Source organism: Berghia stephanieae, chromosome 1 (assembly GCF_034508935.2).
Source record: "Berghia stephanieae isolate SIO BIC M18660-M18661 chromosome 1, UCSD_Bste_1.3, whole genome shotgun sequence".
NCBI classification, from domain to species: domain Eukaryota; kingdom Metazoa; phylum Mollusca; class Gastropoda; order Nudibranchia; family Aeolidiidae; genus Berghia; species Berghia stephanieae.
In genome coordinates this window covers 37,900,439-37,922,843 of record NC_088360.1, presented here as the reverse complement: position 1 = coordinate 37,922,843, position 22,405 = coordinate 37,900,439, and the positions used below count along the sequence as shown (strand labels likewise).

The 22,405-nt window shown below is 32.5% G+C and overlaps 1 protein-coding gene across 1 annotated transcript in view; it reads left to right on the top strand.

Annotated features, from left to right (window-relative positions):
- The first annotated feature begins 1,977 nt into the window (after positions 1 to 1,977).
- The window catches only part of LOC144973880 (uncharacterized), a 22,564-nt gene continuing 2,136 nt past the window's right edge, over positions 1,978 to 22,405 (top strand). Inside the window, exons 1-20 of the mRNA XM_078916769.1 lie at positions 1,978 to 2,191; positions 3,771 to 3,867; positions 4,559 to 5,067; positions 5,461 to 5,578; positions 6,769 to 6,847; positions 7,555 to 7,654; positions 8,465 to 8,541; positions 9,535 to 9,673; positions 10,090 to 10,161; positions 10,712 to 10,861; positions 11,515 to 11,656; positions 13,894 to 13,989; positions 14,930 to 15,009; positions 15,218 to 15,304; positions 16,127 to 16,261; positions 17,056 to 17,142; positions 17,944 to 17,983; positions 18,349 to 18,454; positions 19,590 to 19,725; positions 20,599 to 20,748. Of these exons, the coding sequence (XP_078772895.1) occupies positions 1,979 to 2,191; positions 3,771 to 3,867; positions 4,559 to 5,067; positions 5,461 to 5,578; positions 6,769 to 6,847; positions 7,555 to 7,654; positions 8,465 to 8,541; positions 9,535 to 9,673; positions 10,090 to 10,161; positions 10,712 to 10,861; positions 11,515 to 11,656; positions 13,894 to 13,989; positions 14,930 to 15,009; positions 15,218 to 15,304; positions 16,127 to 16,261; positions 17,056 to 17,142; positions 17,944 to 17,983; positions 18,349 to 18,454; positions 19,590 to 19,725; positions 20,599 to 20,748 (2,613 nt within the window). The 5' untranslated portion in view covers position 1,978. The remainder of the gene's footprint in view (positions 2,192 to 3,770; positions 3,868 to 4,558; positions 5,068 to 5,460; positions 5,579 to 6,768; positions 6,848 to 7,554; positions 7,655 to 8,464; positions 8,542 to 9,534; positions 9,674 to 10,089; positions 10,162 to 10,711; positions 10,862 to 11,514; positions 11,657 to 13,893; positions 13,990 to 14,929; positions 15,010 to 15,217; positions 15,305 to 16,126; positions 16,262 to 17,055; positions 17,143 to 17,943; positions 17,984 to 18,348; positions 18,455 to 19,589; positions 19,726 to 20,598; positions 20,749 to 22,405) is intronic.

Below are 22,405 nucleotides of genomic sequence, written 5' to 3'. Positions count from 1 at the left end.
AATTATTCCGGTCCCTAACGGAAATCACTAGCAACTTGTTATTGTTTACGTTTGGGGCACCTAACTTTACTGTTCTATAATAATATTTTGAGCTATGCTAGTATCATTTTGACAGTATTGACAGAGCAACATTGTGGAAAATTCTGGCACATTATGGACTCCCTGAAAAGATAGTAAACCTCATTAAGGAAATGTATGAAGGATCAAGTTGCAGGGCTGTACATGAAGATCAGCTTACTGACAGCTTTGAAATTAAGACTGGTGTCAAGCAGGGATGCTTGCTCTCACCATTCCTGTTAATCCTTGTCATTGACTGGCTAATGAAGGAAACCGCCAAAGAGAGAAGAAATGGGATACAGTGGACCCCCTGGAGGGTGCAGATTTTCGTAAACAGGTGCATGCGTAAGCTACTCAGAATAAAATGGATGGGTAGAATAAAAAATGAAGTATGGAAAAGAACACAACAGAAACCAGTGGGAGAGGAAATAGGAAGAAGACGATGGAGGTGGATTGGACACACGCTTAGAAAGAATGACTCAACTATAACAAAGAAAGTATTGGACTGGAACCCTCAGGGCAGAAGATCAAGGGGAAGGCCACGAGGAACATGGAGAAGTATGCTAGATATGCTAGTATCAACCAGTACTCAGCATCTATCATGAGGCCATTGGGCTGAAATAGAGTGGACGCCCAATCGTCAAGTGCATATTTTTAAAATCTTTTTGGTAGCTGCAAATGTTATTTACTAATGCCAGTGTGAGACGCATCATAGTACGTTGCAGAGTCGTCTCGCCAGCGTTAGCAACCCATCAAAAGAAGGCGCCGTAAATACACTTGTGCTGCATTAAAATTTCACTCGTCAAGTCGGCATTGCTGTCCCCATTTGCCTTGTGTGTAGCGTTTTCATTCAGAAAAGTGATCGGAGCTCACATTGTCATTTCTGTACCTATTTATCAAATGTGTAGTGTTCATATTATTATTATTATTATTATTATTATTATTATTATTATTATTATTATTATTATTATTATTATTATTATTATTATTATTATTATTATTATTATTATTATTATTATTATTATTATTATTATTATGTTATTATTGTTATTATTATTATTATTATTATTATTATTATTTTATTATTATTATTATTATTATTATTATTATATTATTATTATTATTATTATTATTATTATTATTATTATTATTATCATTATTATTATTGTTATTATTGTTGTTGTTGTTGTTGTTATTATTATTATTATTATTATTATTATTATTATTATTATATTATTATTATTATTATTATTATTATTATTATTATTATATTATATTATTATTATTATTATTATTGTTATTATTATTATGTTGTTGTTATTATTATTATTATTCATCGTCGTATCATCATCATCATTATCCTCATCATCATCATCTCATCATCATCATCATCATCATCATCATCATCATCATCATCATCATTTTTATTAGTATTATTCATTATCATCATCATCATCATCATCATCATGATCATCATCATCATCATCATCATCATCATCATCACCATCATCATCATCATCATCATCATCATCATCATCATCATCATCATCATTAGTAGTATTGTTATTATTATTGTTGTTGTTGTTGTTATTATTATCATTATTATCTTCGTCATCACAATCATCATCATCATTATCATCATCATCATCATCATTATTATTATTATTATATTATTATTATTATTATTATTATTATTATTATTATTATTATTATTATTATTATTATTATTATTATTATTATTTTTATTATTATTATTATTATTATTATTATTATTATTATTATTATTATTATTATTATTATTATTACTTTTTGAAATATCGATCTGAAGATTCATCATTTCACTTTTACTTCTTTCGAAGAAGAAAGAAATAGGTACTGAGTACGATGACTGGTATTGATTGGCGCCCGTCATTTAATGAAGATGAGCAAGCTTCCCCCATCCATCAATATTCTTTGGTTGAAAATGAGTGGAGTCTTTAAAATGAAAATGCGTTGCTTTAGTTGCGCACCATATTTATCATTACTATTTTTCACAATTTGTATCAGTCTGTCGGGCGCTCATATTCGTTTTGTTTGCCCACGTCCTGTTTCACCAAGATCTGATATAAAAAACCCAACAATCTCTCTTGGAAAGGTAAGCGAATGGATTCTAGCAGACAATAAACATGCCTTTCCAGTCAGGGCTGCGGCTGAGATGCCAGGATCGGTATTTTGATTCGAAGCCTCCAGCCCGACGTGTACATATATGCAGGTCTGACACCCGAAACGCATTTATGGGCTTATTTGTTTAAATAGTTATAATGAACAATATTTTGGTACGTTGGTTTGAGAGTATTTCCATAATTAATTACAACAGCAAGTCCCTAATGCCTAATAATTTGGGTTATCAGACCTGAAAATACGTGCACGTTGCCTCCGCCTCTTATTAATTAAAGAAAAACAAACCTAAACAAACTAAAAATCTATCTAATGGGAATTGTTTTACGGACAAATCTGACCTGTGCTTGGGGTTTTGTAGATAGCCATAGTAAATGATTTGTTCATTTTTTATTGATCACCCTCTCTCTCTCTCTCTCTCTCTCTCTCTCTCTCTCTCTCTCTCTCTCTCTCTCTCTCTCTCTCTCTCTCTCTCTCTCTCTCTCTCTCTCTCTCTCTCCCTCTTGGTCACTGGAGACTTAAGGCCTGAATCGTGCCTCCCTTGCTCTAACCTGGACCTTATATGATTCATATTTAATTTTGTCCCTTTGTGGTGTTTCTTTTTCTCCCCCCCCCTCTCTCTCTCTCTCTCTCTCTCTCTCTCTCTCTCTCTCTCTCTCTCTCTCTCTCTCTCTCTTTCTCTCTCTCTCTCTCTCTCTCTCTCTCTCTCTCTCTCTCTCTCTCTCTCTCTCTCTCTCACGTGGTCACTGGAGACTTCAGGCCTGAATCGTGCCTCCCTTGCTCTGACCTGGACCTTATATGATTCATATTTAATTTTGTCCTTTCTTTGTGTTGTTTCGTTCTTGATTTGGAATCAGACCATTTTTAAAAAAATGGATTTCGCATGGTCTGATCTGATTGGAGTCTTGGTCAGAAAAAGCAGATGTAGTTTTCTAAAAGATGACGTTTTATTGAAAAGTAAAACAATAGATTAGTTGTACATATCGCTTTCATTATCAATAAGTATTTCCTTTGAGAAATTACCGAGAATTAGTTAACCATGTAGGTAGTGTAGTTAAAACAGTTTTAATACTACCCCTTGCTTAACCTTGTGGTTTGAATTTTTTTTTAATTCCTTGAAGATTGCCATGAAATGCATTTTTAATTTCTTGTGACGTTCAATACATATCCATTCTATCTTCTCTGCTCAATTATTGTGCGGCTATGTGGTCTTGTTGTATAACACTCGCTTTTGAGCCTGAGGGTCCAGGTTTCAAGTCCTGCTCTGAGTGCCCCATAGTGAGTCCTTGGAAAAGGCACTTTACATATAATTTCTCACTGTAGTCGGATGTAAAATTAATACCTGGCCGTTAACAGTGTAGTCTGTCAGAAACAATTGTATTATTGCCTAACAGTTGTCGTGTCTGGTCCTACATATTAAGTGTTGCTGTTGGCTCGAGACCCCATTAGAAGCATTTGATCATGTTTAGTAGATATTCACTATTTAAAAAAATTTGTTTTTTTTTTATGCTCAAGTAATTATCTTCCAATTGTCTCTATCTCTTCATCATAACCAGAAAACATGCCAGATAAATGAAAGGAGTGATCAAGATGTTTTGGAGGTCCATCCTGGTCTGTTTACTATTAAATTTGAGGAAACAAAGTTTATGACAGGTAGATTTTTTTTTTTCCATCGATCATAAAGACTGATTGTTGTACTTTTTGCTGAAACAGAAATTGCCGTTCCTTCCTTTTGCATAATAATATTTAGGTATTGTCATTAGATATTTATTTAACACACAACTACTCTGTAATATTTATTGAGTCAAAAATAATAATTGCATCAGGGGTCAAATGTTGTTTGCAACTTAAAATATAATTTTCATTAATATTTTTTGAGGTTGAGAAAATGACCAACAAACAAAAACATTGAAACATTGGTTGTAGAACTACCTGATTACATACTGAGGAGCTTTTGTGGTCCAGTGCTATATCACTCAGCATGTGACCTCTTGGTCCTGGGTTAGAGTCTTCGGAGGGTGGGGAAGGGTCACAAGAATGAGTCCTTGTAAAAAAGCCCTTTACTAACCTTTTCCCACTATACTCATGAGCAAATTGCGTGCCTGATTGGCAATGGCATTGTCTCTTTGTAAACAAAATTGCAATAGTGCTTTACATGCATCATGTCTTATCCCATGCTAAGTGTTGTTGTTGGCTTGGGACCGTCAGTAAAGACATATGAGCACATTTAGTGGATATTGTGGTGTATAAAAGCTGACATGTAATGATAGCTTTCGTCATGTTTAAATACTAAATGCTTTTTGAAAATATTGATATATCTTTTACTCTTATTTTATTATAATAGGTTCTCCATTCAGAGTCCTTCTCTTTAATTCATTATCATCAGAGGGTCACTCAAATAATGAAAAAAGAGATGTGGGGCAGAGAGCAAAACGAAATGCTTTGGAGACTACAACACAAGACACTTTCCAAAGTGCACTTGATCTTGTAAATCATACTTTTACTTCCATGAACAATAATTCAAAAAGCTCAGAATCGAATAATAGTAATGTGGACAACAGTATCAGTGGAACAGTCAATGCTAATATTAGTGATACCAACATCACTAAGAATGGGGGTTCTGCACCAGAAAGCGGCACAACCGAAAGCCATGTCAGAGTTGAAATTAGTACCACTTCAAGTTTGCATAGCCAGTCATCAGAGGGCATGTCTGAAGATGCCACTACACAAGGGAGTGATAAGCCTTCAAAAGTCAATCCAGATATAGATGATGAGGAAAGTCAGTCTTGTCTTTTGATGGACCACATACCTCACAATGACCAAGCTATTATTGGAGACCATTGCATTAAAAATGTAAGACCTTCATAAAATCAGAATTTTATTTTCGTATTTTTTTTCTTTCTAATTTGCCTGTGGTGTACCCATGTTCACATTACATTTTATTTTTACTTTTCTCCAATGTCTTCACTATTTTAATAACTTATGCAATGTAATGCAATTTTCTGTATTTTGAACTTGATTGTGGCTTCTTATAAGTTTTGTGTCTTTTACTTTAACAATTATCTCTGGAGTTTAATCTGGATAAAATCAAACGCATTTGCTAGATTGTTAATTCACATGAACTTGAAAAGTTTTAAGAAAATAAATTTACTTTAACTTTGAGGTTAATGTGTTTTTTATCAATGGTTATTCGATCCAAACTATTTCAACACTGGAGTAATAATACCAATTTTATGTTTTTTTCAGGGTAATTCTTTTCCATTGGGAATATGTGAGGAAAGTACTTACTATGTGACTATAAGGATACCGGATTTATTTTGTCCTGACTGTTTTTTAGTCGTTCAACAAGTGGAAGCAAAGCCAGGTTATTGCCTTTTATCTTGCTATCTTTACTAATTAATGACTTTTTTGTTTTGTCTGGCAAAATGTTTTAATTTCCTTATTTTTTCTTTTTTTGGAATGAACTAGCTTTTAAATGAGTAATTTTACCTCTCTTATATCTTATGCTAATTGATCCATAAAATAATTTTTCAAATTGGTTTTGTGCATGAAATGATTGTTGAGTAATTTGTTATATTTGTACGACTTCATCTGTGGTAAGGGACGTTTTGGATCTTTTTTTTTTTAAATCTTAATTACCTATACTGGACAGTTTTAATCATTCTGTATAATCATTTTAGGATAAAAAACATTTTTGGTGAGAGAAAATACATTGTGTGGATACCCGTTTTGCGGTCTGGTATCAAAAGTATAACAATCTTGTGGCAAATTTTCCACAAAAACTAATGAAGGAATAACCTTCATATTCTTCCCTCTTTTCAGCATTGTAGCATCTTGTGTCACCATTGGGAGATTTTACAGATTTAGCTTATGGGATTTGTATAAGAACATTGCAAAGTTGCAAATCAAAATTTTATAATAAATTTGGTGTTAAAAATTTATAATTTGGATTATAAGTCAAAATACTCATACCCTATCAAAAAAATGTCTCTATGGTGACATAATACATTTTCTCTGTGATAACTGTGGAATTTTAAAACAATTTCATGGAATAGATTCTGAGAAATATTTGACACAGGATCCCATAACCCTAAAATAATAACATATTGAGAAAATAGCGTTCCGTTTTTCACACTTTTCTTACTACCTAAACCTTTTCCGACAGCATTTTTGTGCCTTTATAATATTTTGAGAAATTGCACTAGAATAATATTTCTATGATAATAAAATATCATTTTCCACCAAAATCTCAAAATCAATTTTTTTAAAGGTTTTTTCCTAATAATTAGACCTAAACCACCCCTTAAAGAGGTTATATACCAATTGATAAAAATTTAATTTCAGTATTTTTAAAAATGTTGTAATTTGGCCTAATATTTCAATATTATAGATGAAAGAGAATGTGATATACTTAATTTGATGATATATATTATTATAATGAAAATAAAATGGCCTTTTACTAGAGAATCACCTGAACTCAGTTTTAAACATATCTCTACTAATTATGTAATGTTATAATGATATATTTATATAAAATATTTGTAACATTTTCAGATCACGAGATATGCGATGTTTCGACAACAAACAAATCTCATTGTGACTCTTATATAAGTTGCTCACGGATAAGCATAAGGTAAGATGGTACATGCATTATTTAGAGTTGCCATTTATTTTAAAGACTTAAAAAGAAAAGTAACAGATCTCAAGTTTGTGGAATTACATAAATACACTATTTTGCAATGATATTTTGCTTCATATCTTTCTTCTAAGTGGTACCTTCCATGTTTTGTGAATATATTCCTTCATCTTGTTACTTATAAAGAATCGGCATCCATAAAATGGGTAGAAGGAAAACAAATTAGTCAGCCCATGTTTGTTGTTTTATCTGCGCCATTTTGAATTTTTGTTTCTTATAAACAAAGTACACACAGATTGTATTTTTCCATATCCTGAGACAGTTGATATTGTCTGATATCACTATTCAGGGTCCTCACATTGAATGTACCGGTGTTGAAGTAAATTTTTTATAATCCAAATAGATTTAAATCACAAAGCGAATAAAAGAGACAAAAGACTTTTCACTGAGCCGAGATTCAATGCCAACAGGTGTCAGCCATGTTGGTCGAATATGGATAAGAATTTATTTGGAAACTAGCAAATATATGATATCAGCTTGAATCACTCATGTTGTCGGAATTCAAAATCAGTTACTGTACTACAGCCTGTTTCAAAATATAATTTGGCTGAGATTCATTATTAATAAACCATTAGGAATGTCTGAGCCCTCTAGAAAAAAAAATCCTTTGTAATGACACCAACTTTTTAATTCAATATCTCCAGGCCCACATCAAAAGGGATGCATCATAACCTGAGCCATTGCACAAACTATTTTGATAATTTGCCTGATGATTGGGCATATCGACCTCAAGATGTTTATAAGGTAGATTTTTATAATGCTATGGTCAATTTTTTTCTTTTTCTATTTTTCTCTGCCTCTTCTTCTTTTTTCTTCTATTATCTAGTGTCATAGTTACTTTTCTTCTTCTTCTTCTTCTTCTTCTTCTTCTTCTTCTTCTTCTTCTTCTTCTTCTTCTTCTTCTTCTTCTTCTTCTTCTTCTTCTTCTTCTCTTCTCTTCTTCTTCTTCTCTTCTCTTCTTCTTCTTCTTCTTCTTCTTTCTTCTTCTTCTTCTTCTTCTTCTTCTTCTTCTTCTTCTTCTTCTTCTTCTTCTTCTTCTTCTTCTTCTTCCTTCTTCTTCTTCTTCTTCTTCTTCTTCTTCTTCTTCTTCTTCTTCTTCTTCTTCTTCTTCTTCTTCTTCTTTTCTTCTTCTTCTTCTTCTTCTTCTTCTTCTTTCTTCTTCTCTTCTTCTTCTTCTTCTTCTTCTTCTTCTTCTTCTTCTTCTTCTTCTTCTTCTTCTTCTTCTCATTCTTCTTCTTCTTCTTCATCATCATTGTCATCGTCGACGTTGTTGTTGTGATTATTAATTTTATTTTTGTTATTAATTTTATTATCATTATCATTATTATTATTATTATTATTATTATTATTATTATTATTATTATTATTATTATTATTATTATTATTATTATTATTATTATTATTATTATTATTATTATGTTATTATTATTATTCATATTATTACCTTCATCATCGTCATCATCATCATCATCATGATTCTATATTTATATATTTTCTGTTCTTAGTTATTTTGAGGCTTAAACTATGATTCATCTATTTTATTTTATTTTTAAGGCTGGCGACAGTGCTGTCTTAACTATGGATTTACTTCATGGAGATTTACATTTGGAAGTTAACAGAGGTCTGCATGTGTAAGTAAAACTGTTTTGACTTCATTGGCATATAAAATGATTATTCAAGTTCAAGTTCAAGAGTTTATTTCAGGCCAACGGTCAATAAACATGTGGTTAAATGTACTGACCTGGCTGCCTTTCCGATGTGCCAACCTCACTTGCTCTTACGTCCAGTCCAATATCACAAGAATCACACTGCCCAAGTCAACACGATTTTAAATCCACAATTTCAACTTCTCCCTCAATTTTTCTATGCAGATATCAGTAACTTCATCTCCTGTATGGCAGCTAACATGCTCATTTAGTTCTCTGTAATCCAGAACTGGTGGAACCTTATGTTTTGTTGGCTGTTCTAACGCCATCGATGGCAGCAAACCCTCATCCTACAAATCTGTATCTTCAATAACTGGTTTTGCGTCTTTGAAATCGGTCACTGCACATGCGTCTGGCTTGCCATACTTTACTGACTTGCTATCTGCTGTAACCCCACAGAATGTATTGATAATTTCCATTCCCAAAACAAACGTCCACTCCTTCCACTAAAGACTACACACTCTAATGTCTCGTATTACAGTCTCTTCTCCAATCCGAACTGTCAGATAACTATAGCCCAAACATTTACTTTCCTTCCATCAAAAGCTAACACTGATTGTTTGACAGGCATTCAAATGAATAACGCTCAAATAAATGCTTTGTTTACAAACACACCATGCAAAATTATTTGTCTTTGGGTAGACAACTGGATGCTGTAATCCAGTAAAGATTCTCAAAGCTAACAGAAAAGAAGGCCTCATTTGCAGTCAATCAAAATCTATAAGTTTATTTTTAGGGTTGTGGAATATTCAACTCGTGTAAATACTGATGATCATGATAACATGTCAGACATTGCCTATGTGCAATGTCCACTTGTCTTTAACAGTAATGGATTGGATTGGATTTAATTACCCAGTGAACAATTTCTGCCCGCACTAAATTTAATGTGAGTAAATTTCAGAATATCTAAAATTTCAGGGGTCCATTGGAAAAAGTTGAGATTCGTCATGAGCAGAAAATATTGTGGACAGCCAAAGAGTCTGATAGTCACAGAAATGTAGATTCCTTACTCTTTGTGTGGAATAAAGTGCCCAAGGAGCATCTGGAAATTTTGAAGGTTTGTGCTACAGGTTTTAATGACTGGTAAGGAGAGGTGGATTGAATTCTAAGCTGATAAAACTTTTTAAAAGTTCAAAACTGAAAAGATTTTATCAAATATTTTGAATTTGTACTGGGTTTTTTTTTCTCCACTCAACTATAGAAGTTTTTTCAAAAAAACAATAGATAAATAAATAAATAAAGTTCTTAATAGTCACACACAATATTATGAAATGAAAATATAGAAGGAAGTTTGAAAAGATGAGACAAAATAAGATTATTCTGCCAATTGGGATCTTAGTTAATGTTGTTTTGATTTTCCTTTTCTCCTTTCAATCAGAGTCACATGGAAAGGATGAATTTACATTGAACAATGTTAAAAATGAGTAACTATTTTTCGACTCCCATATAATTTCAAATTTTATTCCCTCACAGCAAAACAAGTTGGTGTTAAACATTATAGGTTCAAAGAAATCTCAAGCCTTAGACATTGTCTATCAAAGTCAGGTAAGATTATTTAGGCCATATCTTTTCAATGCTAAATTAATGCAATACATAAGAGTTTTTAATTTTCAAACTTAACTTTCATGTTGTTTATATTATATGAGGGATTTTGAAACATCACTGATTTTGTTTTGAGGAAAGAGTTGTTTTTTTCATGTTGAAATTAAGTTTATCTGTTTTTACAATGTTATACGACTTGAGGTGATACAGATGAAAATATTACAATTCTTTAAATCCTTAATGGACATGAAGCCAGAGTTTGTTTCAGTTTCTCTGAACCAGGTCTGTTTTGCATTTGAATCCATATCTGTCGAAACCTGGAGGCAATATTGAACAGACACTGTCTGAATTTTGCATTTAAAAACTTCATGACATTTCTTTTCTTTTCAATACCTTCAATAAAGTCCCCCCCCCCCCCCCACTCGCTATTTTCTTTTTTTTTTTTAACTCCCTAATGTATTCATATTCGAGCAGCTCAGTATTTAGTATTTACTTTTGTAAATGATGGAAACTTTTTTATGAAAATAGATTCTATATATCATTATTATTGCAGATATTTAGTGAGGGCAAGATGGCTCTACTCCACGACATATATAGTAATGGTGGATGGCTCATTGCCAACAGGTTCCTTGGACCTACTGCCAAAGATCCTATGGCCTCTTTGCCTGTCGGGCCTTGTGTTCCGGCTTCAAGGCACTTCTTGGTCAGTCACTTCATGAATATGATTTATTTTTAATGTTTATATTCATTCTTTTATCTAAAGTAGGATTAAAGATTTAAACATCAAAGTGATATATCTACATAGAAGTGTTGATTTGTGAGGGCCTGCACATGTCAGAAAATTATTAAGATACCTCTGATGCCATGGTACGTGAAGTATTATATTATATAACCTTTCAATAGATTCCATGATGACATGTAATTCCATAAGACAGATCATGCATTCCATGTACTAAGATATAAAGTTGTTGTTTTTTTTTAAAGGAGTTAACAGCCTTCATTGAATATATTATGATTTTAACATTTTCTCGAAATCTCTCATTAATGATACTTAAGACTGGTGAACGACAGGTGGCTGTCATGTGGAAGTAAAAAGTAAACAGAAAAAAAAAATACAATGATGATAAAGGAGGGTAGTCAATGAGATAAAGTGACTTCTGTGAAGATGTTACTTTTAAATCAGGTTTCAATGTATCGTACATCTTAATCTTTTCAATTTTTAAAGATTGTCAGCAATATAAAAATAATACGATTACAATTTTAATTATACAAACTCGTCTCCTTTAAAGTTAAAGATCAATCTTGTAAATAATTCATATAGCTGGACATTATTATTATTATTGTGTTAATCGTCAGGTCTTTTTTGAGGCTGTTGAGGCAGGATATCGTGGCATTCTTGGAATGACAGTACTTGAGAATCGGGCCTACATTACAGCTGTTTTACATGTGGAATTGGGAACCATTCAATCTATTCGATTTAAGGGATCGGACCTTGTTGGTATGGGGTTTTTAAAAAAAAATTATCCATCTGTCCAACATGAATGTCTGCAAGCACATGTTCATTCACTCACTCATTCATTCATTCAATCAAAATTCATTCATTCATTCATATAGACTCAATAAAACAAGGATTCTCCAATACATTCACACAATAAATAATCCTTAATGTGTCTATTTTTCTTTAAATTTTCACTAATTACCTTTCTCGTAGATTGTTTATGCTGTGTAATCTTGGGGAGTTCTTTAAGTCGTTCAGCTGTTCGTCAAACACTTAAACAGGATAATACAGTGTAGATCATATATTTCAAGAAGGCTTATTTAGGCATCATGCTTTCTCGACATGACATCAAAGTCACGTTTTTATTTGCTACATATCAATAGGAAATAAGAATCTTGTGAGTCAACATAAATTGAATCAGAAGATGATAATATTGATGTTTAATAGATTATTGATATAAGCAATAATCCATCTAAAAAAAGAATGCAATTTATAATTAACGATATTCTGCTGTGAGGTAAAATATAACAGCCAATGAAAATGCTGATATCCCGCTGTGAGGTAAAATAACAACCAATGATACTATTGATTATCATCCAATGTCATCCCATGAATGATCCTTAATCAGAACTTTGAGGTCAGCGGTGAAGTCTCATTGTCTTTTGTTTTTATAAGAATGCTTGATGTGGAGTCAAGATTAGTAGGATACTGCATCATCCGAACCATACGCTGCTTTGTTCAAAAACATCCTGAGGGCGCTTCCTTATGTAACGTCATTGCCAGTGCTGAGAAGAAGAGGGTTCCAGGCCTTCAGAATCAGACCATGATAACGAGTCATTTTACATTTTTTTTTTGAAGGACTGATATAGGGACATGACGCATATAATCTCTCTCTCTCTCTCTCTCTCTCTCTCTCTCTCTCTCTCTCTCTCTCTCTCTCTCTCTCTCTCTCTCTCTCTCTCTCTCTCTCTCTCTCTCTCTCTCTCTCTCTCTATATATATATATATATATATATATATATATATATATATATATATATATATATATATATATATACATACATATATATATATATATATATATATATATATATATATATATATATATATATATATATATATTATGTATGTATATATATACAGTAGAACTCGGAAATAGCGAGTTCGACGGGTCCACTCCTGAGTACTCGCTATTTCCGAGTTCTCGCTATTCCCGAGTTGCCAGGAAAGGTTATAATATTGCTGGTTATTCCCCTCAGTGTGTAATTCGAGTAAAAGCCGTCACCCCTATTTCAATTTCTTCACAGAAGTGGCAGAATGCTTGGTTTTTTGTTGTTGTTTTTTTTTAATTTTTTTTTTTTCAAGTAAAATCATGACTAGAAAAAAAACAAGAACATAGAAGTGTGTGTGTGTGTGTGTGTGTGTGCTTGTGCGCCCGAGTGTTTGTATGCACTCGGCATGTTTGATGAGGTAAGCAAGCACATCACTCAATCACTGACCTATTGAAATAATCACTCCCCTCTCTCGCTGATCGTGTCGTTCGTTAACGAATGCTACTCGTTGACCGATGCTGCGAAGTGAGGCATGTTGACATGTGCTTACCTCGCGCGTCGCGTGGCATCACATTGGGTGAATAATTGACCCCCACCCCCAATACACACACATGCACACAAACCCAACCCTCACCCAAATTTGTTTCGCCTACTATGTACTAGGTACCACAGACTAGGCTACTATGTAATATTACTCGTAACGAAAAATAAGAAAAGAAAAGAGGCTAGGCTAAAAATATTTAAATTGCCATTGTCTCTTGTTTTGCTTTACTTCGTTCGCAGTCCTAGGCTGGGGCAGGAAATGCTCGTTATTTCCGAGTTGACCTCTTTTTCATACTCGCTACTTTTATGCTAATTTTATTGACTCAAATAAGGGGAAAAAAACGGGGATTTAGATTTTACTCGCTATTTCCGAATTCTCGCTATTTCCGAGTACGTTACTTTCATGTTCTACTGTATATATATATATATATATATATATATATATATATATATATATATATATATATATATATATATATGCATCATGTCCCTATATCAGTCCTTCCAACAAAATGTTAAATGCAAGATATATATATATATATATATTGACATTTTACTGCAGTTCTTATAATATCTTTTGGTTCCAGCAGTTTTAGTACATGTTATGTCAGTCCTGAAATTCTCTGTTTTGTCTCTATCACAGGTGCACAAGATGTTGTGGTCAAAGTCCCAGATTCGTTCTCTGGATTATTTCAAGTGGCTTTGGATTTTACCCAACAAATGAAATACATTGACACCGGTAAGCGTTATCCATGATTGTCATGGATTAGTCAAGATTATGATGCTTGTATTCATATGTTAGTATATTTTTGTTTATATGTATATTACGACTACTCTTGTGAATGTAACCAGAGAGTGTGAACTGCTATAGGATATCCTATATACCTGTTGTGTAACTTCATGTGGTTTTCTGCATTTGTCCTGTTGGATGATAAGATAGTGCTCGGATTGTTTGGAGTTATTTGCTTAGAGAGGTGTAGTGAGATTTGAGCTTAAAGATACCAATTGTACAAACACTATCTTTCTCTGTTTACATTCTAAAAACCATATGTGTTTGTTTATACCAGTTGACCGAACTCTACCCCTATACTCAGCTTTAGGCCTCCCCAAGTCCTACACAGACGATAATAAGGAAGACACTCAAGTGATTTCTTATACCAATATATAGTTATATGGGAGATCATTTAGATATTGTATCTCAGTGAAAGACACACTCATTATTCCAGATTATTTCTATCACAAACAAGTCCTCAACCAGAACCTTAGCAAAACCAGGTCTTATCTCTCCAGGACAAGGTCGGAAAGCTACAACGAAGTGAACAACAGATTAGGGGGAAAGAATACCCTCTCAATAGTCCCTTACTAACCATATGCCATCATCTCTTTAGGAAATGACTAAACTATCACAAGCTGTTTCAAACTTTTAAATCGAACAATCCTTTTATGAGCAAATGAAATTTTATTAGACAAATCTAGGATGAATATGTATTCGTCTTTTTAACTGAGGGTTCTTCTCTCAGCAGAGGTTGGTTATCATCAGATGTAGTTATTACTTTTTATTACCTTTTAGGCAATGCCTTGCTTTCTGTGTGTGTGTGTGTGTGTGTGTGTGTGTGTGTGTGTGCTAAAAAAATGTGCATTTTTGATACAATCTAACAATGATTAACTCCATCCTGCAGTTCAGTTTTTGAAAACTGTGGAAGTGAAAACAAACAGACAAGACGCCATCATGGTGGGCACTCTCGAGGAAGGATTCTATGTGAGCACAAATTCTTTAAACAATTTTAAAACGCTTACAATGTTTAGTTTCATTTACCAACTGTCCACTTCCCATATTATTTACTTTTGACTTTTAATAATTTTTCTAACATTTTATCAATTTGCTGACATTTTCATTAAAATAAGATACTCATTTATATTAAGCTTTTTGCTTGTTTTATGTTCATAATACATTTAATTTATTTCAGTCAATATTGCGGGATCAAAAGGGAAGATTGAAGGGACTGGGAGCTTTTCAACCTACTCAGGGATACTGGATGAGAGCTGAAATTCTGGTAAAAAACATGGAAGATTTGTAGTTTCAAAATGTGAACATTTATAAAGTGCATTTCCATTGACACAACATGCTCAATACATTTTACAATGCTTCATTTATTCTCCCTGTAGGATTTACAACACCGCATGTCCATTTCATGCAGTCACCTGCAAAGAAACCATTGTGTACATCCACTTTAATGATACCAGGCACCTTGTATAACTACTTACTCATTCGCACTTGACTTGAGTAAATATATATTTTATATTTTAAACAGTTCAGGAAAGAAAACAAAAAACATAGTTGTACTAAGAATTAATCACAATGGAATAAAAAGATTGCTTTATCAAAACTGTAAATTTTTTATGTTTGAGAGATGGGTGCCTTGTGTAAAGTCTGGATACATCAAAATCTTACCTGACATTTATAGCTTTTTTTTTTGTGATATTATTTGGAGGAGTAAGAAACAGATTTTTTTAGAAGAAAGAAATCATTTAGCACTCAGCTCTTTTTCTACCGATTGTATTTGTGAATACCCGAAGCAACCCTTCTTTATGTTAATTGCTTAAATAAAAATAAATATTAGACAACTGTTTGGTTTAGATACTATTCATACCATAAGCAGTTTTGCAGGGCAAGTTTCTTATCAAAGTTTTTAAGGCTTGCATCAAGGCGCTGGTAATGAGCACACTATGGCAAATAAAATGATAATATGCTTAAAAGAATTCCAAATTTTTTTATTTATTTTTTTTATTTTCTTTATTTTTTGTTTTCTGTTTTAAGAACACTTTTAAACGTTCATAGGCAATAAGCGGTTTTTAATTCTTTTCATATATTTAAGTTGGCAGATCTATCAGATCCAATTCCTAAAATGAAAACAGCACGTTTGGCAGGAAGCCATGTTCAGTTGATGGATCTCAGCAAGGAAATTGTCAACTGCACTCGCCAATTTTGTTGTCTGGAAACTTATGTCCATGTAAGTTTTACATTTTGATTAATTTCATCGTGAATAATCATGTTTGATATTTCTATACTGATTACACATTGTTAAAATAATTGCTTGATACAGATATTTCTACTTTTAAATCCAAATTTTGATGCTAATCTGTGGAACAAATTTTCATGGTTATATTAGATGTGCCTCAAAATTGAAATTAGTACAAAGATATCAGCATTTGTATTTGCTAGTCTTACTGTTAGGAAATTTAGATTCATCTGGACTTCTTTGACTATTCCACTTTTTGATATCATGGAGGGTAATCTGTATTATTGCTGGTGATTACATATTTATTGTGGTAATTCTTTGATAATAATATAAAAACTTTTTGATACTGCTGGTGATTACATTATATTTATTGGGTAATTCTTTGATAAGAATAAAAACTTTTTGATGTTATATATCATGAAGGGTTATCTTATTATTGCTGTTATTGAGGTAATTCTTTGTTAAGAATATATTCACTTTGAATTTGAATTATTCTTGATTATTTTCACATTTAATATGCTTTAAAAGCTGAATTAAGGGAGGCCAGTTATTATACAGTGCCTGCTCAGTAAAGAATGATGACAAATTACGTTGATTGTTATCCATCAGATCCCATAAGGTATTTTGATTTTAATGAAAAAGCAGGCTTTGTCAATCATGCATGGGAATTACTCAGATGTTAATTTTACCCCATTTCTTTAGCTCATTTTAACTGTCTTGAGAAGGTAACAAAATAACTTTTATTCATTATTTTTAAAACAAATTTTATATATTCCCATTGTTAGGAATTAAGCAGTGAATTTCTCTTGCATCTCCTGAGTGGTCAAGCCAGAGTTGAAGTAACCACTCAATCAGATGAGTTATCAGGACAGGTAATGGCTTATTCTTTCTTCCTTTCCTTTATCTTCACATCATCATCATCATCATCATCATCATCATCATCATCATCATCATCATCTGGGTGGGGTTCCTGTCCTCCCATAGTGGGCAGGGAGGTACATACTGTGTCTTCTATCCCCTTAAGTCTGTTTTCCAACATGCTTTCTGTCGTTGTCTTGGAATGAGATTACTTGGTTTTGTCCTGGCCCTGGCCGGAGTCCTAGCTGGGAGGGAAACAGTCAAATGCATAGTTATTGTTTTGGGAGATTTATTGGGATATTTTTTTCCTTGTAAATCATCTCTCTGTTATGTATTAGTATATTTGTTATTTTGAATGTATAATGTTAGCATTTGAGTGTATTCCTCTTTGTTGGATTTTGTCCTTGTGTCCGGATGAGACTTATAGATGATTTTAAACTAAGTACATTGGTGGTATGCTTTTTGAATCTACATCTGATCCCTATTTGTTCTCAGTTCCCCTATGTCTTACTTTTTCTTGAGTGCTTTAATTGTAATTCTAGAACTTTTTACTATCCCATTTTCTTTCTTTTTACTGGCGCTGATATGACCTAAATGTGTTGCAAGTGCCGTAAAACCCTTAAAAACAAACAAAACATCATCATCATCATTATCATCATCACCAGCACCAGCACCAGCATCATTATCTTCATCATCACTATGACCATAAAAATTGTTAAATTTGAGAATGAGAAAATAATGATCATTTTAATAACTTTAAAAATGCTTCGGTATGCTGAGTAATGCAGTGTGTATGACATGTTTTTCCATCTCAGATTGTTGGGTCAAGTGACTGCTCCAGATATGGAGGTTTATGTAAGTAGCACTTTTTCTATAAAGGAAAACTCTCTGTTTTAAAACTCTTATCCAATATTAGTAGAGATAAAGAGATACAAACACCCGCGATGGTAGAAATTATATATTATTTGTGTGCACTTAGCTTTTTAAAAAGTTATTTTGGTGAGTCACCGTTTTATAAATAGAAAGATCACAGGTCCAAAAACACTGGTAGAACCGAAGAGTTTTCCCAATACAATAATTATTCACAGCCATAAGCTCATGCTACTAAAATTCGTTGAAAGATTTGTTCTTTAAATGATTAATTAAAATTAGATTATTTTGATTAAGGTGATATTTTTTGATAATCGTTTATCAAAAATGGAAATAAATAATCATTTCAGGTTTATTGACTGATCATTTGTCTAAAAACAACGCTCAGACAAAGATATTTGGAGGCACTGTAAATGCTGTAGTTTTGCTAGACCGAGCTGAGATTTTGGAAATAAGGTAATGAATTTATCATACCAAAGAAACAAGCCAAATTCTGAAGATGTTAAATAGAACTGTAGGCATTTGGGAAATTTAAATTTTAATAAACAAAGAGAAAAATGGAATAGCATCGTATAGCTACATAATGAATGATATGTAGGAAGGATGAATATCCTTTCTTCGCAAATCAAAAATATGAACAAAGAAAAGAAAGTCAGTGAACTAAAAATCTAAAATAAGGAAGCTCAACTGATATTTTGCTATTGACACAAGAGTGGCCCATTATTTTCCATCTACATTTTTCCTCAATTATGTATTGCCTTCAAGAGGTACATTTGAAACATTCAACATGGGTATAAAAATTTTTTTTTTTTAATTGAGCTTTATATAGCGCAATATCCACTAAATGTGCTCAAAGCGCTTTACAAGGGGTCCCTGGTCAACAGCAACATTTAACATGTAGGACGGGACATAATGCCTGTTAGGCGATATTACAATTTTTCAGACAAAGACAACACTGTTAATGGCAAGGTACTCATTTTACATTTGAGTACGGTGAGAGAATGTGAGTAAAGAGCCTTTTCCAAGGACTCAACTATGCACTGAGCGTGAGGCTCGAACCCAGAACCATCCGATCCGAAATGAGTGTCATACCACTAGACCACATAGCCGCACAAGATATTTACTTTCATTTATTTTTAATGGGGTAGATACAAGCATAAAAAAGTTTGATATCCATGGTTCTCTTTGTCCAATTGTTTAAAGGTGCAATAGACAATAGGATGATTCAAGTGTTATTTGTTTTTCCATGTGCATGAAGTTGTGCTAGTTAAAGTTAATTAAAGAAAAAATATTATTTAATTTTTTTGAATAATTTAAGGCAATAGATCTTCAGAATTGGTATTTATTTTCTTATTCAATAATGATTATTGACTTTTGGGAATTAGTTGTCATAGTCTTCATCTTTGTTTATGAAAGAAAATGCGGTAGTGTTGTTTATAACTGATTTTGATGACATTGCTTCTTGTCATGTTGTATTTTGAATGAATGTAATTTTTGTGCTTAGTCTATAACAGCTGATAGAAAATGTGTCCTATATCCTTGAGATTTTTTTGACTCATAAAACTTTTTTTGAACTTATTCCTTTTTTTAGTGTCCAGGTAAACCACCCGGAATGGGATTGGACCTCAAACAATTATACAGCTGTGTTGAACATAAAAGGCTTCAAAGACAGAATCAAGATACCTCTACACTTCTTATGGATTTCTGAAGAGTTATACTCTGCAAAGGTGAAAATCTTCAAAGCTCTAAATCTGGTATAGGATTTGGAAAAAATTACATCCTTTTGATATTGATCATTGTGAGACAAGCCAGAAAGAGGAGGAAATATATCTGCTATTTTATAATATATTATACTATGCTGTCTTCAGTTAGAGACTTTAAAAGCGAATACAGTATTTTTTCTCGAGACCTTGGGGATTTGGAGGCCTGAAGGCTCTAAATTGTCAGTGTCAGATGCTATTATTATTATTATTATTATTATTATTATTATTATTATTATTATTATTATTATTATTATTATTATTATTGTCGTCGTCATCATTGTCATTGTCATTGAGGATGTTGTGTTGTTTTAATAATCATGTCCACAGTTATTATCTTTGCAATCATTTCAATCATAAGAATAACCCTCATCATAACCACTCTTATTGTGTTAAATTAATTGAATTTTAAAGTTGTCACAAAGAATATTTTGAAACTTAATTAAATGATAATAACAATAATGTTAACACTGGTCCTCAGTGGCATTTTGCTTTTTCATTCATTTACATAATTCCATCTTTCACTTTCTTGCTATGTTTCAAGGACACGCACATACACCCAGACTTACACATATATACATAATTTAGCAATAATAATTTACAAAAAATATTCTCGTTGCTGTCATGAATTGTACTTGAAGTTACATTTAATTTGAAATTTGAGTTTCACAAAAGCATTAATGAAATACCAGTTTTTAGATGCTCTTGTTAAAAGCTTTAAAATCAAAATTTTATTTGTTTTTATACTCCGATGAAATATGATTGCTTTCATTAGAGTTAGTAATTAGAAAACTTAAATTTAATTTAATAACAATTATTATCTTGCATTGTGATAAATAGGAGAAGTTTCCCTTAGCCAAAGACAGCAAAATGAGCAATATGTTCCACTATCTGGATGAAGAGGTCCACCTTCACATCACCAATGGAGTCCATACTCTAATGAAAGACCAAGTGCATGGACTTGGGAGGAAGGAATGCATTCAGAGCAAGGTCTTGACCAATTTATTTCTTTTTCTTTTTTCTTTTTGTTGTTGTTGTTGTTGATGTTGTTTTCTTTGTTTTTTTTTTTTACCTTTTTTTTTTTAATCAAAATAATAACTCAGATATTTTAGATATACAGCACACTGTCATCCCAAATAGTAATAACACCTATTATTTTGTCAGGGTGAAGCAGACACTGAAAATCAATGTTGAAGTGTTAATTATGGAATTCGAGTATTTGATGAAAAAGAGATGCTTTTATTGAGGAATATAATTCTTGTATTGCAAAAAATTCAAATTTTGTAATTCGGATAATTCTTACTTTTAATTCCGTTGTTATTAGCTGGTTCACCCAAACGTAATGTCAGATGGAAGCAGCAGGTTTTTTATATGCGAAAAAGAGTACGGCTGTGATAATGTTAATTGTATTTTAAGGCAGGGAGGTCACTACTGTGTCTTCTATCCCCCTATAGCCGTTTTCTGAGTTGCTTTCTGTCTTTTTCTTGGAATGTGATTACTTGGTTTTGTTTCTGGCCCTTGCCGGAGTCCTTGGCTGAGAGGGAAGCAGTCAAATGTATAGTGTAAGTTTTAGGAGATAGCATTTTTTTCCCTTTTAAATCAACTCTTTATATATTATTATAATTTTGTTTTGAATATATATATCATGAATTGTTAATATTTGAGAGCATTTCTCTTGATGGGGACCTGTGCATGTCTGGGTGAAATTATTAGGTATTCTCAAACGGGGTCAACTGATGGTGTACTCTTGGAATTTTTATCTGTTCCCTATTTGAACCATTCCCCTTTGTCTTAATTTTTCATGTGCCCTTTCAATTTCACATCTATAACTTTTTTAGCTATCCAATTTTCTTCCTTTTTCCTGGTGCTGTAATGACCTAAATGTGTTGCAAGCGACGTAAAACTCTTAAAAACAACAAATCAAACATTTGTATTTTAATGCTAAGATTAATAAAGTTTTACAATTAGAATGCTGTGAGTTGATGGAAAAGAAACGCCTTATATGAAAGTTAATCTTTAATATTATTTCATGCATGATTTCTTTTTTCTTCTTCTTCATTCCTTGCTTAATTTTTTATCATAAAGTTTTGCAAAGTTTCCCATCATTCTTCTTAGGACAACTTAATCATATATATGGAATTGAAGAATCCCATTTCACTTCAAAAGATGTTGTTAACGTTTGCAATTTTCTATATTTCTGACACATTGCTTCAAACTTGAGTGCCAGGGTGAACTCAATCCTGAAAATTGATTCTATGGTATGCAACTTGTGTCAAATATATTTACCTTGTTCAGGAAAACAAATATGTCTTTCTAGCCATTTTAAACAAACTTGAGCATTTATATAGCACATTATCCACTAAATGCACTCAACACGCTTTACAAGGGGTGCCTAGCAACAACAACAACACTCAACACGTAGGATGAAACATGACGCCTGTCAGGTGATATTACATTTTTTTTCTGACAGAGACAATGCTATTACTAGCCGGGTAACCATTTTACACCTGAATGTCATACGACAAGACCGCATTAAATGTTCAATTTAAATTCATCATTCTAGCATGATACCAGATTCAGGCAGTGGGTCACATTTTACGATGAATTATTCCTAGCCATGATATGACGCTATCAATATTAATTCCTA